The following is a 19,019-nucleotide window of genomic DNA, read 5'->3' as shown; positions in this document are numbered from 1 at the left end:
AATTTTACCTTATGTTCTGATTTATTTTCATTTATTTTTTTATTTTCATTTATTAGTTTTTATTTTGTTTTTATTTTATTTTGCTTTTATTTTCTTTTATTTTTATTTTGCTTTGTTTTACTTCATTTTGTCATGTTTAGCTTTACTTCATTCCGTTTCGTTTTACTTCATTTTACTTTTTTTTTTTTACTTCATCTTATGTTGTTTTACTTAATTTCATTTTACTTTGTTTTAGTTCAGACGGGGGTTCATGGGGTCCTTTCACGCCTTGGATCACCCACCCAGAAAGAAACCCCCCAAATTTGCGTGTTCCTCCCCAAAACGCCACCTCCCCCCTGGGCTTTGTGCCAGGTGCCCCATCCCCAGCTTGCCCCCATCGCTCCGTGCCCCTTTTGGGAAGCGATTTTGGGAAGTGCCCCCCTGGGACCCCTCCTGCTCTCCCTCCCCACCACCGCCGTCCCCAGTTTGGGTCTGTGCCACAAGTGCCACCAAAGGCTTCTCATCCAGGAGCACCCACCGCAGCCCCGCACCCAGCCGGCTTAACTTTTTGGGGCACTAAATCACACTATTGCCTGCCCCCCCCCCAAAACAAATAAACAAAAAAAAAATCAACCCAAAACTCCATAAGCTCCTTTTGGAGAAAACAAAAGGGGCCAGGACGGCGTCTCAGGGCCAAAAATAAAACAAAGCTGCTCCCAGCAAATCCTCCCGCAAGCCCGGCCATGAGGTCCCGTTAGTCCTGCCTGGGCGCTGGCCAGGGCCCGCTTCCCTCTTGCCCCGCGGGCACGTGGCCGGGGCGAGCGGCTGACCATGAGTCAGCAGAGCCAGCACCCGTGACTCAGCAAACCCTGCTCAGATAGGATTTGGGGACCTGGGGCTGAGGGTTCCGGTGGCCCCGGTCCCTGTTGCGTGGGTCCTGAGGCAGCAGGAGGTGTCGCGCCTGCCCCCCACGGCCTGCTGCCTGTCATGAGGTGGGTGGGTGAAGGGCCTGATCCTGATCGCTCACGACACAGGGGTGGCACTGGGCTGCAGCCCCTTGGGGCGCTCCCAGCGTCTTGTGACGAGTGGGAGAGGCACAAACCCTCCTCTGGAGCTGGAGGGGAAAGGCGCTGGCGCCCCGCATGCTCCTCTGCATGCATTTCCCATCCAACCGGCCCGGCCCTGCATCGCGTGGCCGTGGACTGGGTGTACAACGATGCTGGGGCTGCACCAAAGTTTTATTGGGGTGTCCCCGTGGTGTTTAATCCAGCTCCAGGCCTCGGCATCCATGGGTTCAGAGTTGCCATGGCTGCACCCACATGCACCTGTCCCCGGTGTCACTTTGGTGCCACTCAGCATCTCTACGAGGGATGCAAATGCGAAAGGTTTTGCTCCCCCCGCGACGTTTCCCTTCTCGATGCCGTCCGAAAGCGAGCGGTGTGCAGGCACCGCCGCGGGATGTGGGTGGCAGGTGACGCGCCCCTGGCAGCGGGCCACCATTTTGCAACCTCTTGCGATTCCCCAGTCAAATGACTCAGCCCCGGCGCGGGATGGAGGAGCGCCTGCTCCTGCGCACCGGGGTCCCCTCCACAGGTGACGCTGGCAAGACCGGGTGGGTCCTGTGCTTTGGGCAGGCGTGGGGTGAAACGGTTAAAAACACCGTGACTCCACATCAGCGGGTGCCAATGTTAATGGATGCAGCTAATTAGCAGCGCCTGATTCACCAGCCCCAAGCACAGAGAGGAGCCATGATAACTTTTTCCTGGCGCGGTGCCAGGACCTTGCCCGTCCCCAGCGCCATCTCCTAAACCTGTGGGAAACTCACAAAAATTCACTTTTTGACACAAAGGCGAGGGAGAAGGGTTGAGGAAGAGCCACCCATGATGGAGCTGGCTGATGGGTATCGGTCCTGTGCCATCGGTGCCAACTGACTGGGGCTGCTTTGGATGCAGGGCACACACATTAACACCCTTCTGCTGCCAGCAGGGGCTGTGGTGACCCAGGGGAGACACTAAGTATGGCTGCCACTGAGCTAGCCTGGGTGGCAGTTGTTCCTTTGGTGTCTTGCTGCAAACCCTAGTCCTGGTGGTAGGTGAGGATAGTTCACTAGTGGCCACAGCTGGGAGACTTGAGCTTTTGCATGCCTTCCCTGAGTTATTTCCCCTGAAAAAAATGGTTTTATGCAGCAAAATGCTTAGGGAAATGCCTGTCTTCGAGCCCATGAGCGACCCTGGTGTCTTCACCCACGCTGGGCTGCAGCCAAGCCTCGCATCTCCTGTCCCCATTTCCTCCGTGTCCGTGGCCCTGCCCAAAGCCCCTCCACCCCCGTGGGGGCTCGAGCATCCTTCCCCACCCCTGTCCCACCACCCCCGCAGCCACCAACTCCGGGGCCACGCCTGGCACCCACCATGGGGACGCATCCTCTCCTCGGGGCAGGGAGCTCGCTGTATTTGCCTCGCCCCGATTTTTTTTATTTATTTATTTTGGCAGGAGCTGCGTGTGTGTACGGGTGACAAGAAGCCCGGCGGGCAGCTGACGGGATGGGTGGCAGTGGCAATGATGGAGTCGATTCATTGCCTCCCACGCCAGGAAGCGATGGGCACCCCATGCACCCGCATTACATACCTTGAGCAATGCCCCTGCGGGCACCCGGTGAGAAAAGCTGCCGTGGGACAGAGCCGGGCAGGGGTGCAATCAGCATGGGCACCCCCTGACCCCAGACAGGAAGCCCCAACCCAAATGAGACGTGCCTCCAAGCAGGCATAACGAGGGTTATCCCTCTGATTTTTCTCACCAGCATTATTTTTAATGATTTCCTTTAATTTCTAACCCAGTCAGTCCCCAAAAAGCCCATAGGTTATGCAATTAGAGCACCTCCATGTGACAAAACACTAAATCCCTTTGGTTTGGGGGGGAGGGTTGGCTTGGAAGGGTGAGGGTCACTTGGGGGGGATACGGGTGGAAATAAAAGAAAAAGTGGAAGACACTGTTGATAGCTTTCTCCTTTTCTGGGGGTTTGTGTGGCTGATTGGAGCTACATCAGCATGGAGGGAGCTGAGTCGTTGGCTTAGAGTTAGGGTCCCAGGGGTGTCCCAAGCAGCATTGGGTCAATGACTGAGGGGACAGTAACATGAAGCAGCTCTGGCTGGGGCTATGTGGGGTGCCAAAGCACTTGCTGGAAAGCAACAGCCAAAATTAAGTGCAGGAACCTCCTTCTGCACCCCTCTGCACCACTTGCACCCTTGCAAATGCCTTGGAAAGTCAAGACCCAAGGAATGTCCCAAGCAATGATGATGGCGTTATTGTCCCAACCTTTAATGAATTTATTGCAGGTGTCTGTAAGATGGAAGCAAGAAGTTTCCCCACATGACAGGTGGCTAAGCTGCAGCAGTGCTTGCTGGAGGCTGTTTCTGACGCTCCACCTTCGGAGCAGGGCAGGGAAAGCCACAGGGTGACAAGGCTGAAGCAGCAGCACTTGGTTCTGCGTGAAGCAATCCCCCGAACCCCGTGCTTCCTTCCTTTTTTCCCCATTTTGGGCACATGTTGCCTTGTCACCCCCCTCCTGCCGTGCTGACAGTGCTGGAGGAAGGCACGCGGCCTGTTCCCCTTGCCTCAGCACCTCGCGGCCTGCCACCGCTCACGTGCTCCTGTCCCCAGCCGTCTTGACTCAGCTAATCCCCCTCACCCAAGGCATTGACCGAGCCAGCCTTAAATTTAGCTTCATCTCGGGGTGAGGGATTGCCTCATGGCCATTGGCAAAGGTCAGAGCAGCTCAGGATGGTCGGGATATCTGCAACCACCTGCAGGTCCCCACCGTGAGGTGCCACCAGGCCGGATGCAGGCACTTGGCTGCCAAGCCCAAAAATATCTGACCTCCATACAAGTGGGACGAACATCTGCCCCCGCTTGTTTGGAGCATCCCATAATTAATGTTTGCTCAGTGATTGAGGCTGACAGGTACTTAGCCTTATTAGCAAATCATTAGGAGCTGATGTTGTTGATGTCACTACTTTTAGACATCTCATTTCAGCATCTGGACTTGGCAGAAAGGTTTTTTTTTGGAGGTGGTTCCCTCTGGAAGATCCCCTTGCCGGGATGAGACCTGCCCCAAAACCGGGACAGTAGGGACATAGACGAGAACATGGCACCCACCCCATGTCCCACAATGGGGACCGCTGCCTTGCCCATGGTCCCATGCTCTGGGTGGAGAAAATCCCCTGGGTAGGTGCGTGTGGGAGCTAGCATGGAGGTACATGGGGTGGGGGGAAAACTGCTTTAAATTAAAGATTTTGGCATTTTCTGAGGTTTGTGTGTGGATTTTGATGGCCTTTGCTCTGCAAGGAGCTAATCCAAAACCCACTGAAGGTTTCCTGTGCTCGCAGCAGCATCAAGCCCAGCCTGACGTGCTCCATGTGCACACGTCTGGGTAAGGCCTGGATAAAAAACCTCCATGTCTGCAAAGCAGCTCCAAGATATTGCACCCCTCTTCCCAAGCACACTCAACCAGGGGCACCAGCAAATCACACCAAGTGTCATTTACTTATTTATTGGGGGAAAAAGCATTGGTGAGAGTGATGAAACCTTAAAAAAAAATCTGATTATTTCTCTCTGTTCTGCCATAAAATTTGCATTTTATTCTTTTTTTTCTTCTTCTTTTTTTTTTTTAATTAAAAAAAAATGGAAAATTAATGCAGCAAAGGGAACTTGTAGTTTCAGGATGGGCTGGGGACCAGGGTGGTTTTCATGGCTGCTTTTACGTGTTAGATTTGGGGGAATGGTCCTGTTCCCCCACAGCATGGGTGGCAGCAGGGCAGCACAGTGGCCTCTAGTGGCAATCACTGATATCCAGCCCTGGGGAGAGAAACCTCCAAGTGAAGTTTTGGGGCTGTTTTCTGCCTGGTAAAATTAGGAGCAGAGTCAAAAGGGCCAGAGGAGAGGCATCCCTGCATAGGGGTGGCTTTGTACTGGGTAGGCACGGTGGTCCTGAGCAAGCCCAGGACCACATCTGCCCTGAGCAGCTTCACCTGGGGCCCCCACCCACGCCCTCCACTCTCAGCCCTATTTAAGCTCAGGCTTTGGCACCCAGGGCTGTTTGGATGTTTGGGTGATGGTCTGCAGCCCTAAGCCCTATCCCCCTGCATAGCTTGTGCCGCAGGTGGCCGCCTCTAGTGCCCTCACCTGGAGGAACCCCAGAGCTACATCGGTCTCCTGGATGGACCTATCTTGCAGCTTTGTTCTCGTCCCTGGTGCATCTCCTGCTGCTCCAGGAGCTGTCCCCTACAGGTCTGGGCCTCCTAAGGGCACTCTCTGTGAGCAATGCCTAAAAAAGGGTATTTGTGCTCTAATACATATGGGGCTACAGTTTGGGCTTTCTTTCCTCAACCTACTCATTGGTTTCTAAAAGCTTATAGGTGCTTTACAGCTTTGGGGTCTATCCTTGTGCTGAATTTGTTGGTCAGAGCTGCATGAGGGGCTTGGTGATGCATCATTCTTCTTAGGAAGCTGCACTGAGCATGTCCACCAAGGCAGGGTCTTGGGGACTTGCTTTGAGCAGAGCTCCTGAGATTAAATCTTGGAGGCTAAGTACCACTGAACTTTGCTTTTTTAGTGCTTACTTTCATGCTTCCTTCCCCGCATGTGTGGGGCAGTAGCTTTGTTTATCCTTGTAGAAGAAGGAAGCCCCCAGGCCCTACAAGACAGGTAGGTGGCAATCCCTGGAGTCACAGCAGAGGTGTCTGTCTTTCCTGGAGCAGCTGCATCTCTGGCCTAAAGGACCTCGTCTCAGAAGCATTCAGTCTTGCTTGGTGGTATGTGCTCTCAGGCAATGCTCTCACCCCGTTTCCCTGAGGTTTGCTTGCTGCAGGTTAATAAATCTTTCCTATTCTAACAAGCTGGCCTTCAGCTGGACCAGTCCTGAGAGCTGCTGGTCCTTAGTCCATCAGCAGCATGAGGGGACCCAGGCAGAGGGTACCCCCACATCTTGAGCCCCCTGGATGTTATGAAGACCATCATCAAAGAAAATATGGGGCTGGATCTGGGCGAGGATGGGGCCTTTGGGAGCCCCATCCATGAAGAAGGCCTCGTCAATGGCCAGACCCCATTCCCGGAGTGTCTTGATGGCTCGGATGCCCATGTCCCGGCCGCTGCGGGCAGTCACCAGGTAGGTGCGGATGGGGCACTCCTCACGGTTGAACTTCTTGTGTATCTTCCCCAGGTGCATGGCAAAGGCTTTCATGGGACCCTGGAAGCACAGCAAGACACTTGAGAGTGGGTAGGAAGGAAGGAAGCATCTGTTCAATCCACTTTTTCCCCTTTCAATGTCTTTTAGGCCTCTGCAGTGCACAGAAATGCCTGTTGGGTGTAGGTTTGGGCAGTGCTGGGACTGGTGCTATGTACTGGCCACACACATGCCCTGGGGTGCTCAGCAGGAAGGTGAGTGAGCCTTTTGGTGCTCATGCTAATTCTGAGGTAACCAAGAAGGTGCAGCACCCCTGGGTGAGGGGATCGGCACAGCAAGCTGTCCCAGCCTACAAAAGGCCACAGGAACACTCTGGGTAACCGTAGCCCCAAATTTTGGGAGCAGATGCTTGCTTACAGAAGACAGCATGCCAGGTCCATCTCTGGAGGGACTCCAGATCAGCCCCCACTGGGACAGAGCAGCGCTGAATGCAAAGGGAACCCATAAAAACTTGTGCTTTTTTGGCCACCCACAGCAAAGCCCTAGCAGGGGCAATGCTGATGGTGGGCGTGGGGCCTGTGGCCGCCTCGCTCACCTCTCCCATGGGCACGGCCTCCATCGCCCGCTCGTACTGCATCGCTCCCTCCAGGCCCTGCTCCCGGAAGACCTGGTCGGTCTCATCGGAGAAGAGCACGGCGTCCCCATCAAAGGCCACGCGCAGCGGGGTGCTGGGGGCCTGCACCTCCTGCTGGAAGACGAGCGCTGCCGAGACCCCTGTGGGATGGAACAAGATGGGTTTGGTGGGGGAATGAGGGAACCACCATGTCCTGGGGGCACCTTGTGCATGGGCAGCTCCCCTCCATGCCTCCACGGCCCCATCCAACGCTACAAATATCTTCAGAAAAAAAAAGTCTCCAGAAAAGGCACTGTCTGTGGTTGGGCTCTCCAAGCAAGGAGGGTTTCCATGGAGGTCATCCCGGCCTTTCCAAGGCCGGATTGTTTGGGGAGCGCAAGGCAATGCTGCTGATCAGGGACTGGATGGACACTGAGGGCTGCTAGGAGAACTGCTGGGTTGTTGTTAATGCATGGGCAGCACTCTTCCTGGTGCCCGGTCCCTCTGCCAAGCCTGGTGTTAATGCCCAGACTTAGCACTCTGTGCTGTGAGTAATAGGGCCTGGCACCTCTGCTTGATTGGGGTAATTGGCTTAATTACAGGTCTTTTCCTACAAGCTGCTCCCTGCCTGCTCTCATCCATGGGTTGGGGCCCCCAGATGAGACACTTGTTAGAGCAGTAATGATCTTCAGGGAGACTTCAGGATTGGGCTTTGTAGCTGAGGGAAGTCTGGGCTGTGGCTGGCTTGCTCCTGACCTGAAGGACCTTGGCCAGCTGATGTGCTCATACCCAAGCAAATTAATAAGGAGGAGATTAACCCCATTAGAACTGTCAGGGGCTGCATGCACTCAAATCCAGGTCAACCATGTGCTTACATTTATCATTAAGAACTCTGCATGTACCAAGAAAGCAAGTATCCACAGCATCCTCACAAAGCCCTGGAAGTTGATGATGCTCCCTCACTGATCCAGGGAGAAGCATTGTGGGTTAGAAAGGTTTAAATGTTCTGCAGGAAAGGACCTGTGCATAGCAGAGCTGCAGCCAGATTTACACATAAAGCATTCCGTTGTGAAGCAGTCTGTAAACCCCTGCTCTTTGAGGGCTACTGGTGGGGACAGAAGAAGCATTCAGGACTACGGTGGTGGCCAGGGTGCCATTCATCCCCTCTCACCCATGACAGAATGAGCTCTGGCACTGCTGCTTGGGAAAAGCGTGGTGTGCTTGGGGAGGTGGGATGGAGGGGGAGACGCACCTCTCCGGAGGGCATTGCAGACGTCTGTCCTGTCAGCTGAGAGGAAGAGCTTGACCCCATGGGACTTCAGGTACTGCGTGGAGTCCTCATCACTGACGAAGCAGAACTTGGAAATCTCCAGGCCTTTGGGTCAGGGAATGTAAGCAAAGTCTGTTACAGGGCTAATTTCTCTTTATGAACCCCTTTCACCTCCCCAGGTTTTTGTGTGCTTTTCCCTGGCCCTGTCTCTGCTCCTGATGCACCACCACTGCCTTATCTGCTCCTCAGCCCCCGTGGGGAGAAGATACCCACCCTCAGGGGTGTGCCCCCTTACCGTAGTGCTTAGCACTGTTAATGATGCGCACACCGCTCTCTGGGCTGTTGTTGGAGAGCAGCAGGATGTCAAAGAGGTCCTCCTCTGCTGGGTTGCTCTCCAGGATCTTCTTGTTCACATACTGCACTGCCTGGGAGGAACAGACAAGACCCTTCTGCAAGGGGCATGACTGTGAGGGTTATTCTGCAATCCTGTGGTTAGTGGCTGGGGGGAGGATGTGAGCAGTGTGGACATTGCACTGCAGCTGCCACCTATGGCAGGACAAGCATGGGGTGGAGAGCAGCCATCCTGTGCAAAGCACAGCTGGGAGGGCAGGGAGCAGGGCACCAGCAAGGAGGTGGAGATGTGGGACTGGTGAGGAGCAGGTCTCAGGAGTGTTGTACCTGCACCCTGGGGTAGGGTTTGAGACCTACAGCCAGGAAGGCTGAGCCTTCAGCCTGGCCTGTGAGTGCTGACATATGCCCCCAGCCCGGCGTGGGGCTCACCTGGATGAAGGCAAAGGCTGTGCCTGGTGGCAGGGGCCTGTCCTGGTTGGCCTGCTGATGCCTCACATACTCCTCCTTGCCCTTCTCCAGGTAGAGTTGGTGCTCCTCCTCCAGGTTGAAGATGGCTCTGGTGGTCACCGCAATGACCAGTGCCTTGTTGGGGTCTTTCTGCAGGGGAAGGAGGAAAAGAAGGGTTGGAGGAACACAACGGAGGAGCTTGGGGTGGTGGGGTAAGCGTGGGGTAGTGGGGCTGGACATTGGAGGCATCACCCATGCGTCATGCTTCTTGGCTCTGCTGATGCCAGAGAGCCTTTGAAGGAGAGGTATCAAACTTCATCATCTTCAGGTCACCGAGGATGGAAGCAGGCAATTGTGAAACCCCAACCTGTTTGGTAAGCACAATATGCTCTGAGGACAGCCCACACGGGAGGGGATTGCTTCATCATTTGTGCATCTGTGGGCACAGCACAGCTGTAGTCAACTGCTTGGGCTGAGCTGGGCATGTCCTGGTGTCTTTATTCTTACTTTATCTCTCTTCTGGAGAGACTGATGAAGTAGAAACTGCTGCTTTCTCCTTGGCCACTCCAAAATTAAGTGTGAGCAAATGCATCAATCCTGTCCATGCAACTGAAGCACCAACAATTTGGGCCACCACAGTTTCAGGCTGTGGTGTCATCTCCTACAGTGACATTTCAAAATGTACTTGAGGCTGAGGATCTGCATTTTGTAACAAGCAACTCTTACCTGTTTCACACTGGGGTTTATAACCGTGCTTTCAGGCTCTGCCATCTTCCAGTTTCAGCATCAAACAAGAGAAAATGTACAATTAAATCGATGCATTATAATACAACCAGTCTAAAGGGGGAAGAATAGAGAAGAAAAATGGCAAAGAGGGTTGAGTATCCTGCCCAAACAAAATGAGCCTGCTTCTGCTGACAACAGCTTTGCTGTGAGAAAACCTGGCCTGAGAGCTCTAATTAAATACAATGAAAGAGTGGCTTTTCAAGCAGTGATCACCTTTTCCCCCCTCCCAAAGAATATTTTTCCTTTGGGAATTTCTGAAGGAGTTTGTGGAGCTCTTTTCTCAGCAAACTTTTTTTTGCAGCAAACTAAATCTTTATGTACCCTAAATGAGGCTTGGGGATTGAGTGAATCTAAAAAGCCTGTAAAAGATCTTACAGGTAGGCTTCTAGCTTGCATTCTTACTGCAATTCTTGCTACCTTTTGTCCGAATGGAGAATTTCTATCCCCGGATAAGCAAACTCACTGCATGAGGAGCTCCTTTGTGGGTGTAAAAGGCCCAAGTAAGTCAAGATGCGTGGTGAATGCTTGGGTGCAGGATGCCATAAGCCACAGGCATATGTGCAGGCAGACCAAAGTCCTGGGGAGTTGCATGGTCTGCCTGTGCCTAGTAGCCAAGGAAGAAATTCCACTTTTGCGTGCCCAGGTCCTGTGGTTTCCATAACCACCTTGCTGTACACTTCATCTCTCTGTACTAGTTAGTGCTATAAGTGGACATCGGGATTCAGCCTGTGGGATGGGGCTGGCTCCTGTTCCCACAGGGGTTATTTCCACCCCACAGCTCCTAAAAATATGCTGTGGGGTTTCTCTGGAGAGCAGAGGAGGCGAGGACGGCTCTGCCTGGAAGTGCTGGGAATGGCAAGGGAATTAAAACCTTGTTTCCCCCTTTAATGTGCTGCCTGATTAATGGGGTGAGAGGCTGTGCTAGCATACACCAGAAAGAGCATACAGGGTGAAGAGTCAGGGTCTGCACGGGGAAAATCTCACTGACAAATGTCTTATTGCCAGGGACTTCACCCTCCTTGCTGTCCTGCCATGCCTGCTGCTGGAGGACTTCAGATACTCATCTAGTGGTCCCTTTGGATGTATGGATGAAAGGACTTCATATATAATCTAAATAGGGGCATACTCTTGCACATGTGCTCCCCCATTCCTCCCTGGGGTGAAAAGCCCCGTCAGCAGGGCTGCTCCCCTAGGAGATGCTGAGTATCTCTATGCTTCTTCCACTTGCACCCTGTGTGGGGAAGGGTCTCATCCTGCCAAGCCCTCATGGTGACAGCTGCCAGCCTGTCTGACCAGGGAGAATTCCCCTGAAGGGATTTCACCCAGGCAGGAGCGCTTAAAATATGTAATGTTTTGGGGCCTCTTTTCTTAAAGCGAAAGTGAAAGAGGTGACAGGAGTTGAGATCCACATCGCAGAGGGAGAGCAACCTCTTTAATTTCTGCTCTGTCCCTTGAAACCTGGCAAACCAAGCCTGATTCTCCCCCTCTCTCTTCCTGTAGTAATTGAAGCGTTGTTTACATACAGCCCTTACGCAGATATGTATGTAACACATACACCTACATGTGCACACAGCTCCTGCAAGCACCACACATGCACGCAATTCCACACACACAAATAGTTAAGGCAGATGCTTGCTGGACCCCACAGCTTAGCAAAGAGTGTGCACCGCATACCTCCAGCTGGGAAAGAGTGTTGAGGCTTTGCTAGAGACAAAAGCCCAAACTCACCTCTAGCGCCGCCTCCCTTCCCCGGTGTGGTGTCCAAACCTCTGCCCAGCTTCGCCCAAGATGCTGCTGTTGATATCTCCCTGGAGCTGGCAGGAAGCAGGCAGGAGCTGTGCTGGGGCTCAGCCCTGCTGCCGGCGTGCTGGGATTTGTAGGCAGCCCTGCGGGCTGGCTTCGTGCCCAGCCTGGGCGGCATTTCCCGAATCAGCCCCGGATGGCCTCCCGGGGAGCTTTTTTTCTCAACTTCTACTTACAAGCACTGTAATTCAGTTTATTTTTGTAGGTGGGTTATTTGAAATGTGCCTCTGGACCTCTCATTTCCTAGCCCTCGCTTGCATAGCTGTCATGCTTTTGACCAAAAATACAGGAGTACCTCTTCAAGAGTGTGCACAGGACAGCCTCTTCACATTTGTAAGTTTACTGCACCAATTTTAGGTCCTTTTTCCTTTCTTTTCTGAAAGCTGGGGTTATTGCCATGCATTACCAGATCTCCTCCCACATCACAGGCTGCAAGCAGGGTCCTGCTGCCATGCAGCTGTTTCTCTGAGATGCTTGACTTCAGCAGACAGCCAGCTGAAAGTGCTGGCGATGAGCTCAGCATTCAGCATGCGTGTGTGAACCCCTTTTCCCTGAGTAATTTTATTGGATGTGTTCCCTTTCCCCCCCTCAGTTTCCCCCATATGTTTCTCCTGTACATCCTCCAGGTCTGCCAATTCAGGAAAAAAGGTATTTTGGCATCTGTGTGTCCCCTCTCCAAAATCTTGCTGCAGCATCACTCCTGCAGCATCTCTTGCTCCTGGAGACGATGTTTCTCCATGCAGCAGGATGGCAGGGTGCTTGTGAGCAGGGTTGTGTTGTGGGGGCTAAGGACATCCCTGGCACCTCTCTAGGGTGTGGCAATGCCTTGGTGGCTTCAGGAAAATCCAGAGGGACGGGTGACCCAGCATGGTTTCTGGGGCCTCTCCTTACTTCTTGGGTGTGCTGCTGCTTTTGGGCATCGGGCGCTCATGATGTTGCTCCCCACTTCCAACAGCAGCCCTAAATGTCTGCAGGGACAAGGCAGTTTTTAGGCTGAATTGACAGCTGGGGAAGAAACGAGGATCAGTTTGAGGGGTGGATGCTGCTGAAATCACCCCTGACCCATCCCCTTGCACTAAGTGCACAGAGCCTCGTGCTGTGCCCCGTCCTGGCACTGCTGCCAGGCTGGCCTGGAGGTTTGGATTTTTCCCCAGCAGTGATGCTGGTCAGCTCGCTGCAGCCAGGAGCGCAGGTTGTGCTTCCTGCTCGGGCAGGGAGTTCCCCGCTGGCTTTTTGCCTGCGTGAGCACCGCTTGGGTCAGCGGCAAGGTGGGGCTGGCAAAGCAGACTTTCCAGTTTCGGCTGTGCTGTGCATGGGGAAGTCACCGTCCCTGCTGTGCCCCCAGCCCCGTGCCCGTCGGGGACCTGTCTTGTCCCACAGCATGTCCCTGCCACGTGCCGTGGCTGGACCAGGAGCTCAAGCAGAGGGGAAGGGAGACTGAGGCTGGGAAGGAGACGCTGCGGTAAGTTTGGTTTTGGGACCCTGGTCAGCATGGGATGGGGGAGAAGGGCAGGGCTCCCCAAGTCCTTTTGCAGAAGCAGGGATGCTTGGTGCTCCCAGGGGGTGGCTGGGTTGTCCCGATTGTCCCCAAAACGGCGGCTTAGGTCACCTCACAGGGCTGGGCTGAGCTTTTTCCTTTTAACTGGGACTGAAACCAGACAGCATGGGGCTCTGGTGGGAAAAACGTGATGAAACATCTCAACCCATGCGGGGTGGGCATCTGCTTGCCCAAGCTGCCACTACCCAAAGCTGGAGCCTCCTGAATAACGAAGGTACATCACCAGGCTGCTGCTACTTTCTGCATGTGGGGACAGGAGAAAAAGACCACTAAAACTTGATGGGGAGGCTGTGAGCTGAGTGTGAGTTTCCAATGACACCGATGTCCCAGATGGCCCTGGGCAAGTCATTTAACCTGCATCCTGCTGCCCCAGCAGGGATAAAGAGCTCTTCTTCGAGCCCTATTGTCTTAAAAAATAATAAAATAAAATTAAAGAGCATCCCTGTGCAAGGAGCCCTGCAGTGCTGGTGTGGCCAAGGTAAACACATGCATACTTGCCGGCCCTCGTCACCGTGCTGGGAGGAACACGCCCCGGGCCACAGTTCCTTAAAGGCTGGCCTCCAGGAGGCTGTGGAGAGTGTTTTCTGGTCCCTTTGGAGGCTTCTAGCATGAGATGTGCTCTTCTGCTGGCTCCTTCAACCCCAAGTCATAGCAGCCCTGCTGCTGCTCATCATCCAAAGCAGGGAGAGAAGAAAGCTTAGGTTACAATGAAACGTTCATGCGAGGAGAGCCCATCAATTAAAATAATAATAATAAAAAAACAACACCAGTTCTGGTTTAAACGTGAAGCCTGCCCTTAATGCACGTCAGCGTTGCCATGTGCACCAGCCAGGCTGACGCAGTTTCCGAGCTGGCACGGTGGCACTGCTGGCAACCATCATGTGGCCACCAGCTGCAAGCGATGGAGCAAACCCCAAGCCCTGCGAGAGGGGAGGGAAGGGCTGCATTGAAGTAAAGGAATTGGCCACGGAGGGGAGATGGGGATTAAATGAAAAACCAGCTCGAGCAGAGACCGTCCTGCCTGTGGAAACCGCTCTGCTCCATTTCACACCTCATTTCCAAAGCAGCCGAGCCCTAAATGCTTACTCTGGTCTTTATCTTAGGATTTTAATTGTGTTTACTCATTAAATCTCTGCGCCACCAGCAGCACATGTGCTTCTGGAAAGGAAATCCCCACCCTGTTCATTTTGTTTGCCTCCCCAGGTCACCTGCACTTCTCCATGGCCAAGGCATCAAGGATCAGTGGGGCCACAGCCTCCCCACTCCCCGGTAGCCCCGTGGCCACCACGGCTCCGCCGGGCTTCCTCAGTGGCTTCGTTGGCCGCATCCCATGTGAGTACAGCTGGGGCTGCTCTTGCCCTGCTCCTTCGGAAGTGTTATCCTAGGGGCCCTGCCTCTGTCCCAGGTTTCATCCCTTCTTCTCCCCCATTCCAAATCCTTTTTTCCAAAGGGGTGTGAAGCCAACCATGGCCAGGCATGCTGCAGAGCAGCCCCACACCTCCCCAAGAGAGATCATTGTTACCCGTGTCAGGCATGGTCTCTACCTGCAGCTTCCTAGCGCTGGGCCTTTTCAGGATTTTAGGGTCAAGCCCCCCAAATGCAACTTTGTAATGCTGTAACACCAGGAGGGGAATATAAATGCACTCTGCATGTTTTTGTTTGGTTTTAACTCTTCTGTCCACCTCGTTGCACCAGTACCCAGATGGGCGCTCATTGCCGTGGCTCTGGTGGTGGCTGTTCTCCTCCTCCTCTTCCTCATCTGCATCATCAGGTGCTGCTGTGCCAAGAAGAAGCCTAAGAAGAAGGAGAAAGTCACCCTGCCTGCCCTCAGCAGCTCCACCACAGCCAGCCTTGTGCGTCCTGCTTTCCCCTCTTCCCCACCACCCTCCTAGCAGGGAGGTTTGCCCTGCGCTGCCCGTCTCTCCCCCTGGTCCCCAGAGCAGTGGGACTGGTTGTAGATGGGATTTCCTGGGGGGATGGCTCTTTTAAACCTCATCTTTGGAGCATCTTGGTCTGCACAGTGCATTGTGCCTGGACAGACAGCGGGGACGTAAGCACTCAGCCTGGTCCCCATGGGCTGGGAACAGAGCTGGGGGTCCCATCCATGCATGGGGACACACCTGAGCATTTGGGACCCCCACCCTGAGGGTTGTGCTGCTCTCTGCTGCAGGTCCAGCCCGAGATGGAGGACCTGGAGCTGGGCCCGGAGCAGATGGGGCGAGGAAAGCTGCAGTACTCGCTGGAGTACAACTTCCACGCGCAGGAGGTGGGGCTGCTGTGAGGCTGGGCTCTTGCATGGTACCTCCGTGGCCCATCAGGACCCAGACATCCATCCCTGCTGTACCTCCTGTCCCTACCCTGCTGGCTTTCATGCTGACATGGCATGGTGACATCTTCCCTGTGCGCTTGCTTGCTTTTCACCTGTCCCCATCCTCCTCCACGCGGTGACCTCATGCGTCGTTCCTTTCAAGCTGAAGGTCGGCGTGAAGCAAGCAGCTGATCTGAAGGCCATGGACAACAGGGGCACGTCTGACCCTTATGTTATCGTCTACCTGACGTCTGATATGAGGAAGAAGTATGAGACCAAGGTTTACCGCAAGACCCTGAGCCCTGTCTTCAATGAGAGCTTCACTTTCCAGGTAGGATGCCCTGGCTGATGATGGTTCCTTCATCCCATCGGGAGCAGTGCATGGGTGCTGCTCTCCAGGCAGGGAGATACCTTTGCTGTCATTGTGTCTGTCACCCCATCCTGCGCGGGTCCTCCCCTGCAGCTGCCCCAGGCGGAGGTGTCCGAGTCCACGCTGGTGATGAAGATCCACGACTTCAACCGCTTTGCCAAGCACGACACCATTGGTGAGGTCCGCCTGCCACTGGCCAGTGTCAACCTGCAGCACGTCATCGAGCAGTGGAGCGACCTGGCAGTGGCCAGCAAAGTCAAGGTTGGTGGGAAAAGCCCCTGGGAGGGACACGTTGTTGTTCCTCTTGCCAGCCTCTAAGGAGGTAAAGCTTTGGGTCTCGTCTGCCTCGAGGGCACCTCCTGTGCCCGCTACCCCCACTCATTGCCCACGTCTCCATCAGCAAGAGCAGCTGGGAGATATCTGCTTCTCGCTGCGCTATGTCCCCAGCACCGGCAAGCTGACAGTGCTCATACTGGAAGCCAAGAAGCTGAAACGGATGGACTCCCACGGGCTGGCAGGTTGGCAGGAGCTGCTCATGCTCACGGCTCCCTACCTGGTGCTAATGATAGCACCGAGAGCTCTCAGGGCTTTGCAGATCTTGGTGTGGAACTGTGTCCTCTCTCTCCTCAGATCCCTTTGTCAAGGTGCATCTCATCCTGAACAGGAAGAAATGGAAGAAGAAGACAACAAGTGTGAAGAAAAACACCTTGAGCCCTTACTTCAACGAGGTGTTTGTCTTTGAGGTGCCTTTCAACCAGATTCAGGTGGGTTTCCCTGCAGCGCCCATCTCTGAGCAGGTCCCTGGGCAGATGCGGGTCCAACTGATGCTCTTTCTTCTGTCCCCACCAGAATGTGGATGTTGTCATCTCCATCTGGGACTACGACAGAGTGACCAAGAACGAGCCCATCGGCAAACTCTTCCTGGGCTGCCGGGCCACGGGCAACCAGCTGCGGCACTGGTCCGACATGCTGGCCAACCCGCGCCGGCCCCTGGCCCAGTGGCACAGCCTGCAGCCCGCCGACGTGGTGGACAAAGCCCTGGGGCTGAAGTCCCACCTCAAGCTGCCCCTGGCCACCAGATAGAGGGGCTGAGAGCCCCAAATGGGTTGAGGGCTCTTCTTGGCCAAGAGGGGAGCTGGCTGCTGGTGCACCTCGTGCCCTGGGCAATGCCAAAGCAGAGCAGATCTGCACCGGGGGGATGCTGGAGGGGATGGTGTGGACGCAGATCTGGCTAATCCCAGCCCCTCGCAGGTAGGGGGACAAATACAGAAAGACTCATGGAAAAACACTGAGTCCCTGGGTATTTTTGAAGTTTTTAACTTAATTTTTGAGGGTTTTTAACTGAGACCAAGATCTTGAAGCACCCTAAGAGGCTTGGGGGGAGAGGAAGAGGATGGGCTGGTGAGGAAAGCATTGGAGACACGGGACTAACTCTTTACTGATTCTGTGATAAGCACACTTTGTGTCCTGGCAAGAAGCTAAAAGAAACAGCAAAATCAGCCCCTAGTTGTCCATACAGCTTCACTCTTAGCCTCTTCCTGGCCTCATTTTGGCCCGTGCTGGGTTGTGCACCCTGAGATGTGTCCCAGGGGGTGGGACTCACCAGCAACCATCCCTATGGACCCTGCAGATGAAGCTGCTGTGCTGGCTCCATCTACCCCATGTAGTCCTACAGAGCCAAGTCCACGGGGTTTTAACCCAAACCTGGAGGTGCTGCTGGGGTGGGGTGGTGCTGAGCGTGCACCTTGTCCTCTTGCTTTCATGCTTTGAGCACCCTACACTGATGAAGGCTGGGCTGCAGCCCTCATCTCAGTTCAGAGTGGGTTTCACATAGTCCGCTTGTGCCCCCCTGTCCTGCCTCGTGGGGCCTTGAGATACATGGTGGATATGGAAGGAAAGATCCCTCCTGGGACAGGGTGGCTCCTCCGAGCCCTGTGCAGGTAGAAGCTCCCTGCGTTGGCCTAACTCCAAAGCCCAGGAGCCTCCTAGTTCCCCGAATTAGTATTTCAAGGAGCTAATAAGGAAGAGCCTCTTTGCTTCAGATGAGAAGAGTTAAGCCAGATTGGCTCAGATACTGCCTGACCCCTTCCCGTTCCCACTCGAGCATCAGCACACCGGAGGGGATTGCTCCTGCTCTGAAATGCGCTTGGAAAAAACCTCCTTTCTCCTGGCCTTCTGCATCACAGCAGCCACAGCACAGTGGAGATTTGGGCTTGTATCACCGTATGTGGCCTCAAAAGACAAAAGGAAAGTAATTTGCACCGGGCAGCCTGTGGGAAGCCGTGGGCTCTGGAGGGGGAGAGCCCCAAGCATTAATGAAGAGCCATTAATATTGAAAAGCGGTTAATCTGCAATTATCCCCAGCTCCACAGAGTGACTATGAGAGAGTTAAACAAATACGGTGAAGCTGGAGAAGATTATGGAAGCTCTTGATAGAGATTAATGACCTGAGCTTAACTATAAAAAGCCGCCATGTCTGCTGTTTAATAAATGTTACCGGGGCTTCGCTGCGGCCGTGGTGAGGGGAGAAATGACAGGGTTGTTTTGGGATGGCTATGACAAGGAGAGTGGGGCTTCTTCTGGGAAAACAGCATCAGCTGGCTGCCCTTAAGGAAATAGAGGAGGAAATCAGTCACCTGAGAAATGCTTGCAAAAGGACGCTGGGTGAATTAAACCCTCAGCCTTAAACCAAGCTAGGAGGGGCTGCGCAAAAGGGAGCAGCTCTAGGGGAGATTTTTGGGACAGCTGGGGACCCCAGGAGTGAGCACCCAGCTGGGCAGGCTCCATGCTGCCCCAGGTGAGCCTCGGGGAGGTATAGAGCCGCTGGCTGAGGTGTTTGCTCAAGAGGGAAAGGTGCCTGGGTGGGGATAGTATCCACCCAGCTCTGGCTTTTAATGCCCTGCCAGGGCTGCTTTCTAGCTCTGGTGTTGCTTTTCCCTCTCCTTGTATCCCTACCAGCACGTCCCCACAGCCCGTTGTCCCCATGCCCGCCCCGTGTCTCCTGTCCAAGCAATGTCCCTTGGAGGGCTGAGTGTGGAAATGAGTCTCACGAGGAGGGTGCCCTGGTGGAAGATGCAATGGGAAGCGCTGTTGGGTGAGAGGGAAACCAACCTCAGCTCGTGTCTGCGCTGGATTCCCATGTCTGCATCTAGAGGGCAGGGCAGGTACGTGCTGTGATCTGGGTCTCTGTGTCATCTGTGCTGCCAGCCAGAGCTCTGCCTCCTCATGAGGTCTCCTTCCTCTACAAACGAGCACAGGTGCGAGGCAGAAAGGCCTGGTCCTGTACTGCCGGGGCAAAGGGGGTTTTGCTGGTGGGTTTGGGGGAGGAAGGAAGAGATCCGAAGCCAGGAGGTTCA

General features: G+C 54.2%; 2 protein-coding genes across 3 annotated transcripts; one reads left to right on the top strand and one right to left on the bottom strand.

Moving 5' to 3' along the window:
* Positions 1 to 4,510: 4,510 nt before the first annotated feature.
* LOC118244778 (cytosolic 5'-nucleotidase 1A-like) lies at positions 4,511 to 11,516 on the bottom strand. 2 transcript variants are annotated; one of them, XM_035539966.2, is made up of 7 exons: positions 11,353 to 11,516; positions 9,565 to 9,609; positions 8,821 to 8,988; positions 8,336 to 8,465; positions 8,023 to 8,145; positions 6,753 to 6,931; positions 4,511 to 6,220 (listed from the first exon to the last, which is right to left on the bottom strand). In XM_035539966.2, the coding sequence occupies exons 2-7, from the start codon at positions 9,607 to 9,609 to the stop codon at positions 5,918 to 5,920; spliced, it is 948 nt and encodes a 315-aa protein (XP_035395859.1). In that variant the 5' UTR covers positions 11,353 to 11,516; the 3' UTR covers positions 4,511 to 5,917. The 2 variants fall into 2 exon arrangements, with proteins under 2 accessions (XP_035395859.1, XP_050566813.1); XM_050710856.1 differs by having other exon boundaries at positions 4,557 to 6,220; positions 9,565 to 9,675; positions 11,353 to 11,484.
* Positions 11,517 to 14,205: 2,689 nt separating this feature from the next.
* SYT8 (synaptotagmin 8) lies at positions 14,206 to 16,746 on the top strand. The gene is made up of 8 exons (XM_035539649.1): positions 14,206 to 14,317; positions 14,681 to 14,838; positions 15,156 to 15,251; positions 15,457 to 15,624; positions 15,757 to 15,924; positions 16,064 to 16,181; positions 16,294 to 16,427; positions 16,513 to 16,746. Exons 1-8 carry the CDS (start codon positions 14,206 to 14,208, stop codon positions 16,744 to 16,746), a joined length of 1,188 nt encoding a protein of 395 aa, XP_035395542.1.
* The last annotated feature ends 2,273 nt before the right edge of the window (positions 16,747 to 19,019 follow it).

The sequence above is a fragment of the Cygnus atratus genome, chromosome 5 (assembly GCF_013377495.2).
Source record: "Cygnus atratus isolate AKBS03 ecotype Queensland, Australia chromosome 5, CAtr_DNAZoo_HiC_assembly, whole genome shotgun sequence".
NCBI lineage: Eukaryota > Metazoa > Chordata > Aves > Anseriformes > Anatidae > Cygnus > Cygnus atratus.
This window is presented reverse-complemented; position numbering and strand designations above follow the sequence as displayed.

Bases quoted from the DNA above. Each gene is read 5' to 3' on its own strand.
- LOC118244778 (XM_035539966.2), bottom strand. From the start codon at position 9,609: ATGGCAGAGCCTGAAAGCACGGTTATAAACCCCAGTGTGAAACAG. The intron at 8,466-8,820 runs GTGAGCCCCACG...TGTTCCTCCCAG, and splicing joins CAGCCTTTGCCTTCATCCAG to GCAGTGCAGTATGTGAACAA. The intron at 6,221-6,752 runs GTGAGCGAGGCG...CTGTGCTTCCAG, and splicing joins AGGCCGTGCCCATGGGAGAG to GGTCCCATGAAAGCCTTTGC.
- SYT8 (XM_035539649.1), top strand. From the start codon at position 14,206: ATGGCCAAGGCATCAAGGATCAGTGGGGCCACAGCCTCCCCACTCCCC. The intron at 14,318-14,680 runs GTGAGTACAGCT...TCGTTGCACCAG, and splicing joins CTTCGTTGGCCGCATCCCAT to TACCCAGATGGGCGCTCATT. The intron at 15,252-15,456 runs GTGGGGCTGCTG...GTTCCTTTCAAG, and splicing joins ACAACTTCCACGCGCAGGAG to CTGAAGGTCGGCGTGAAGCA.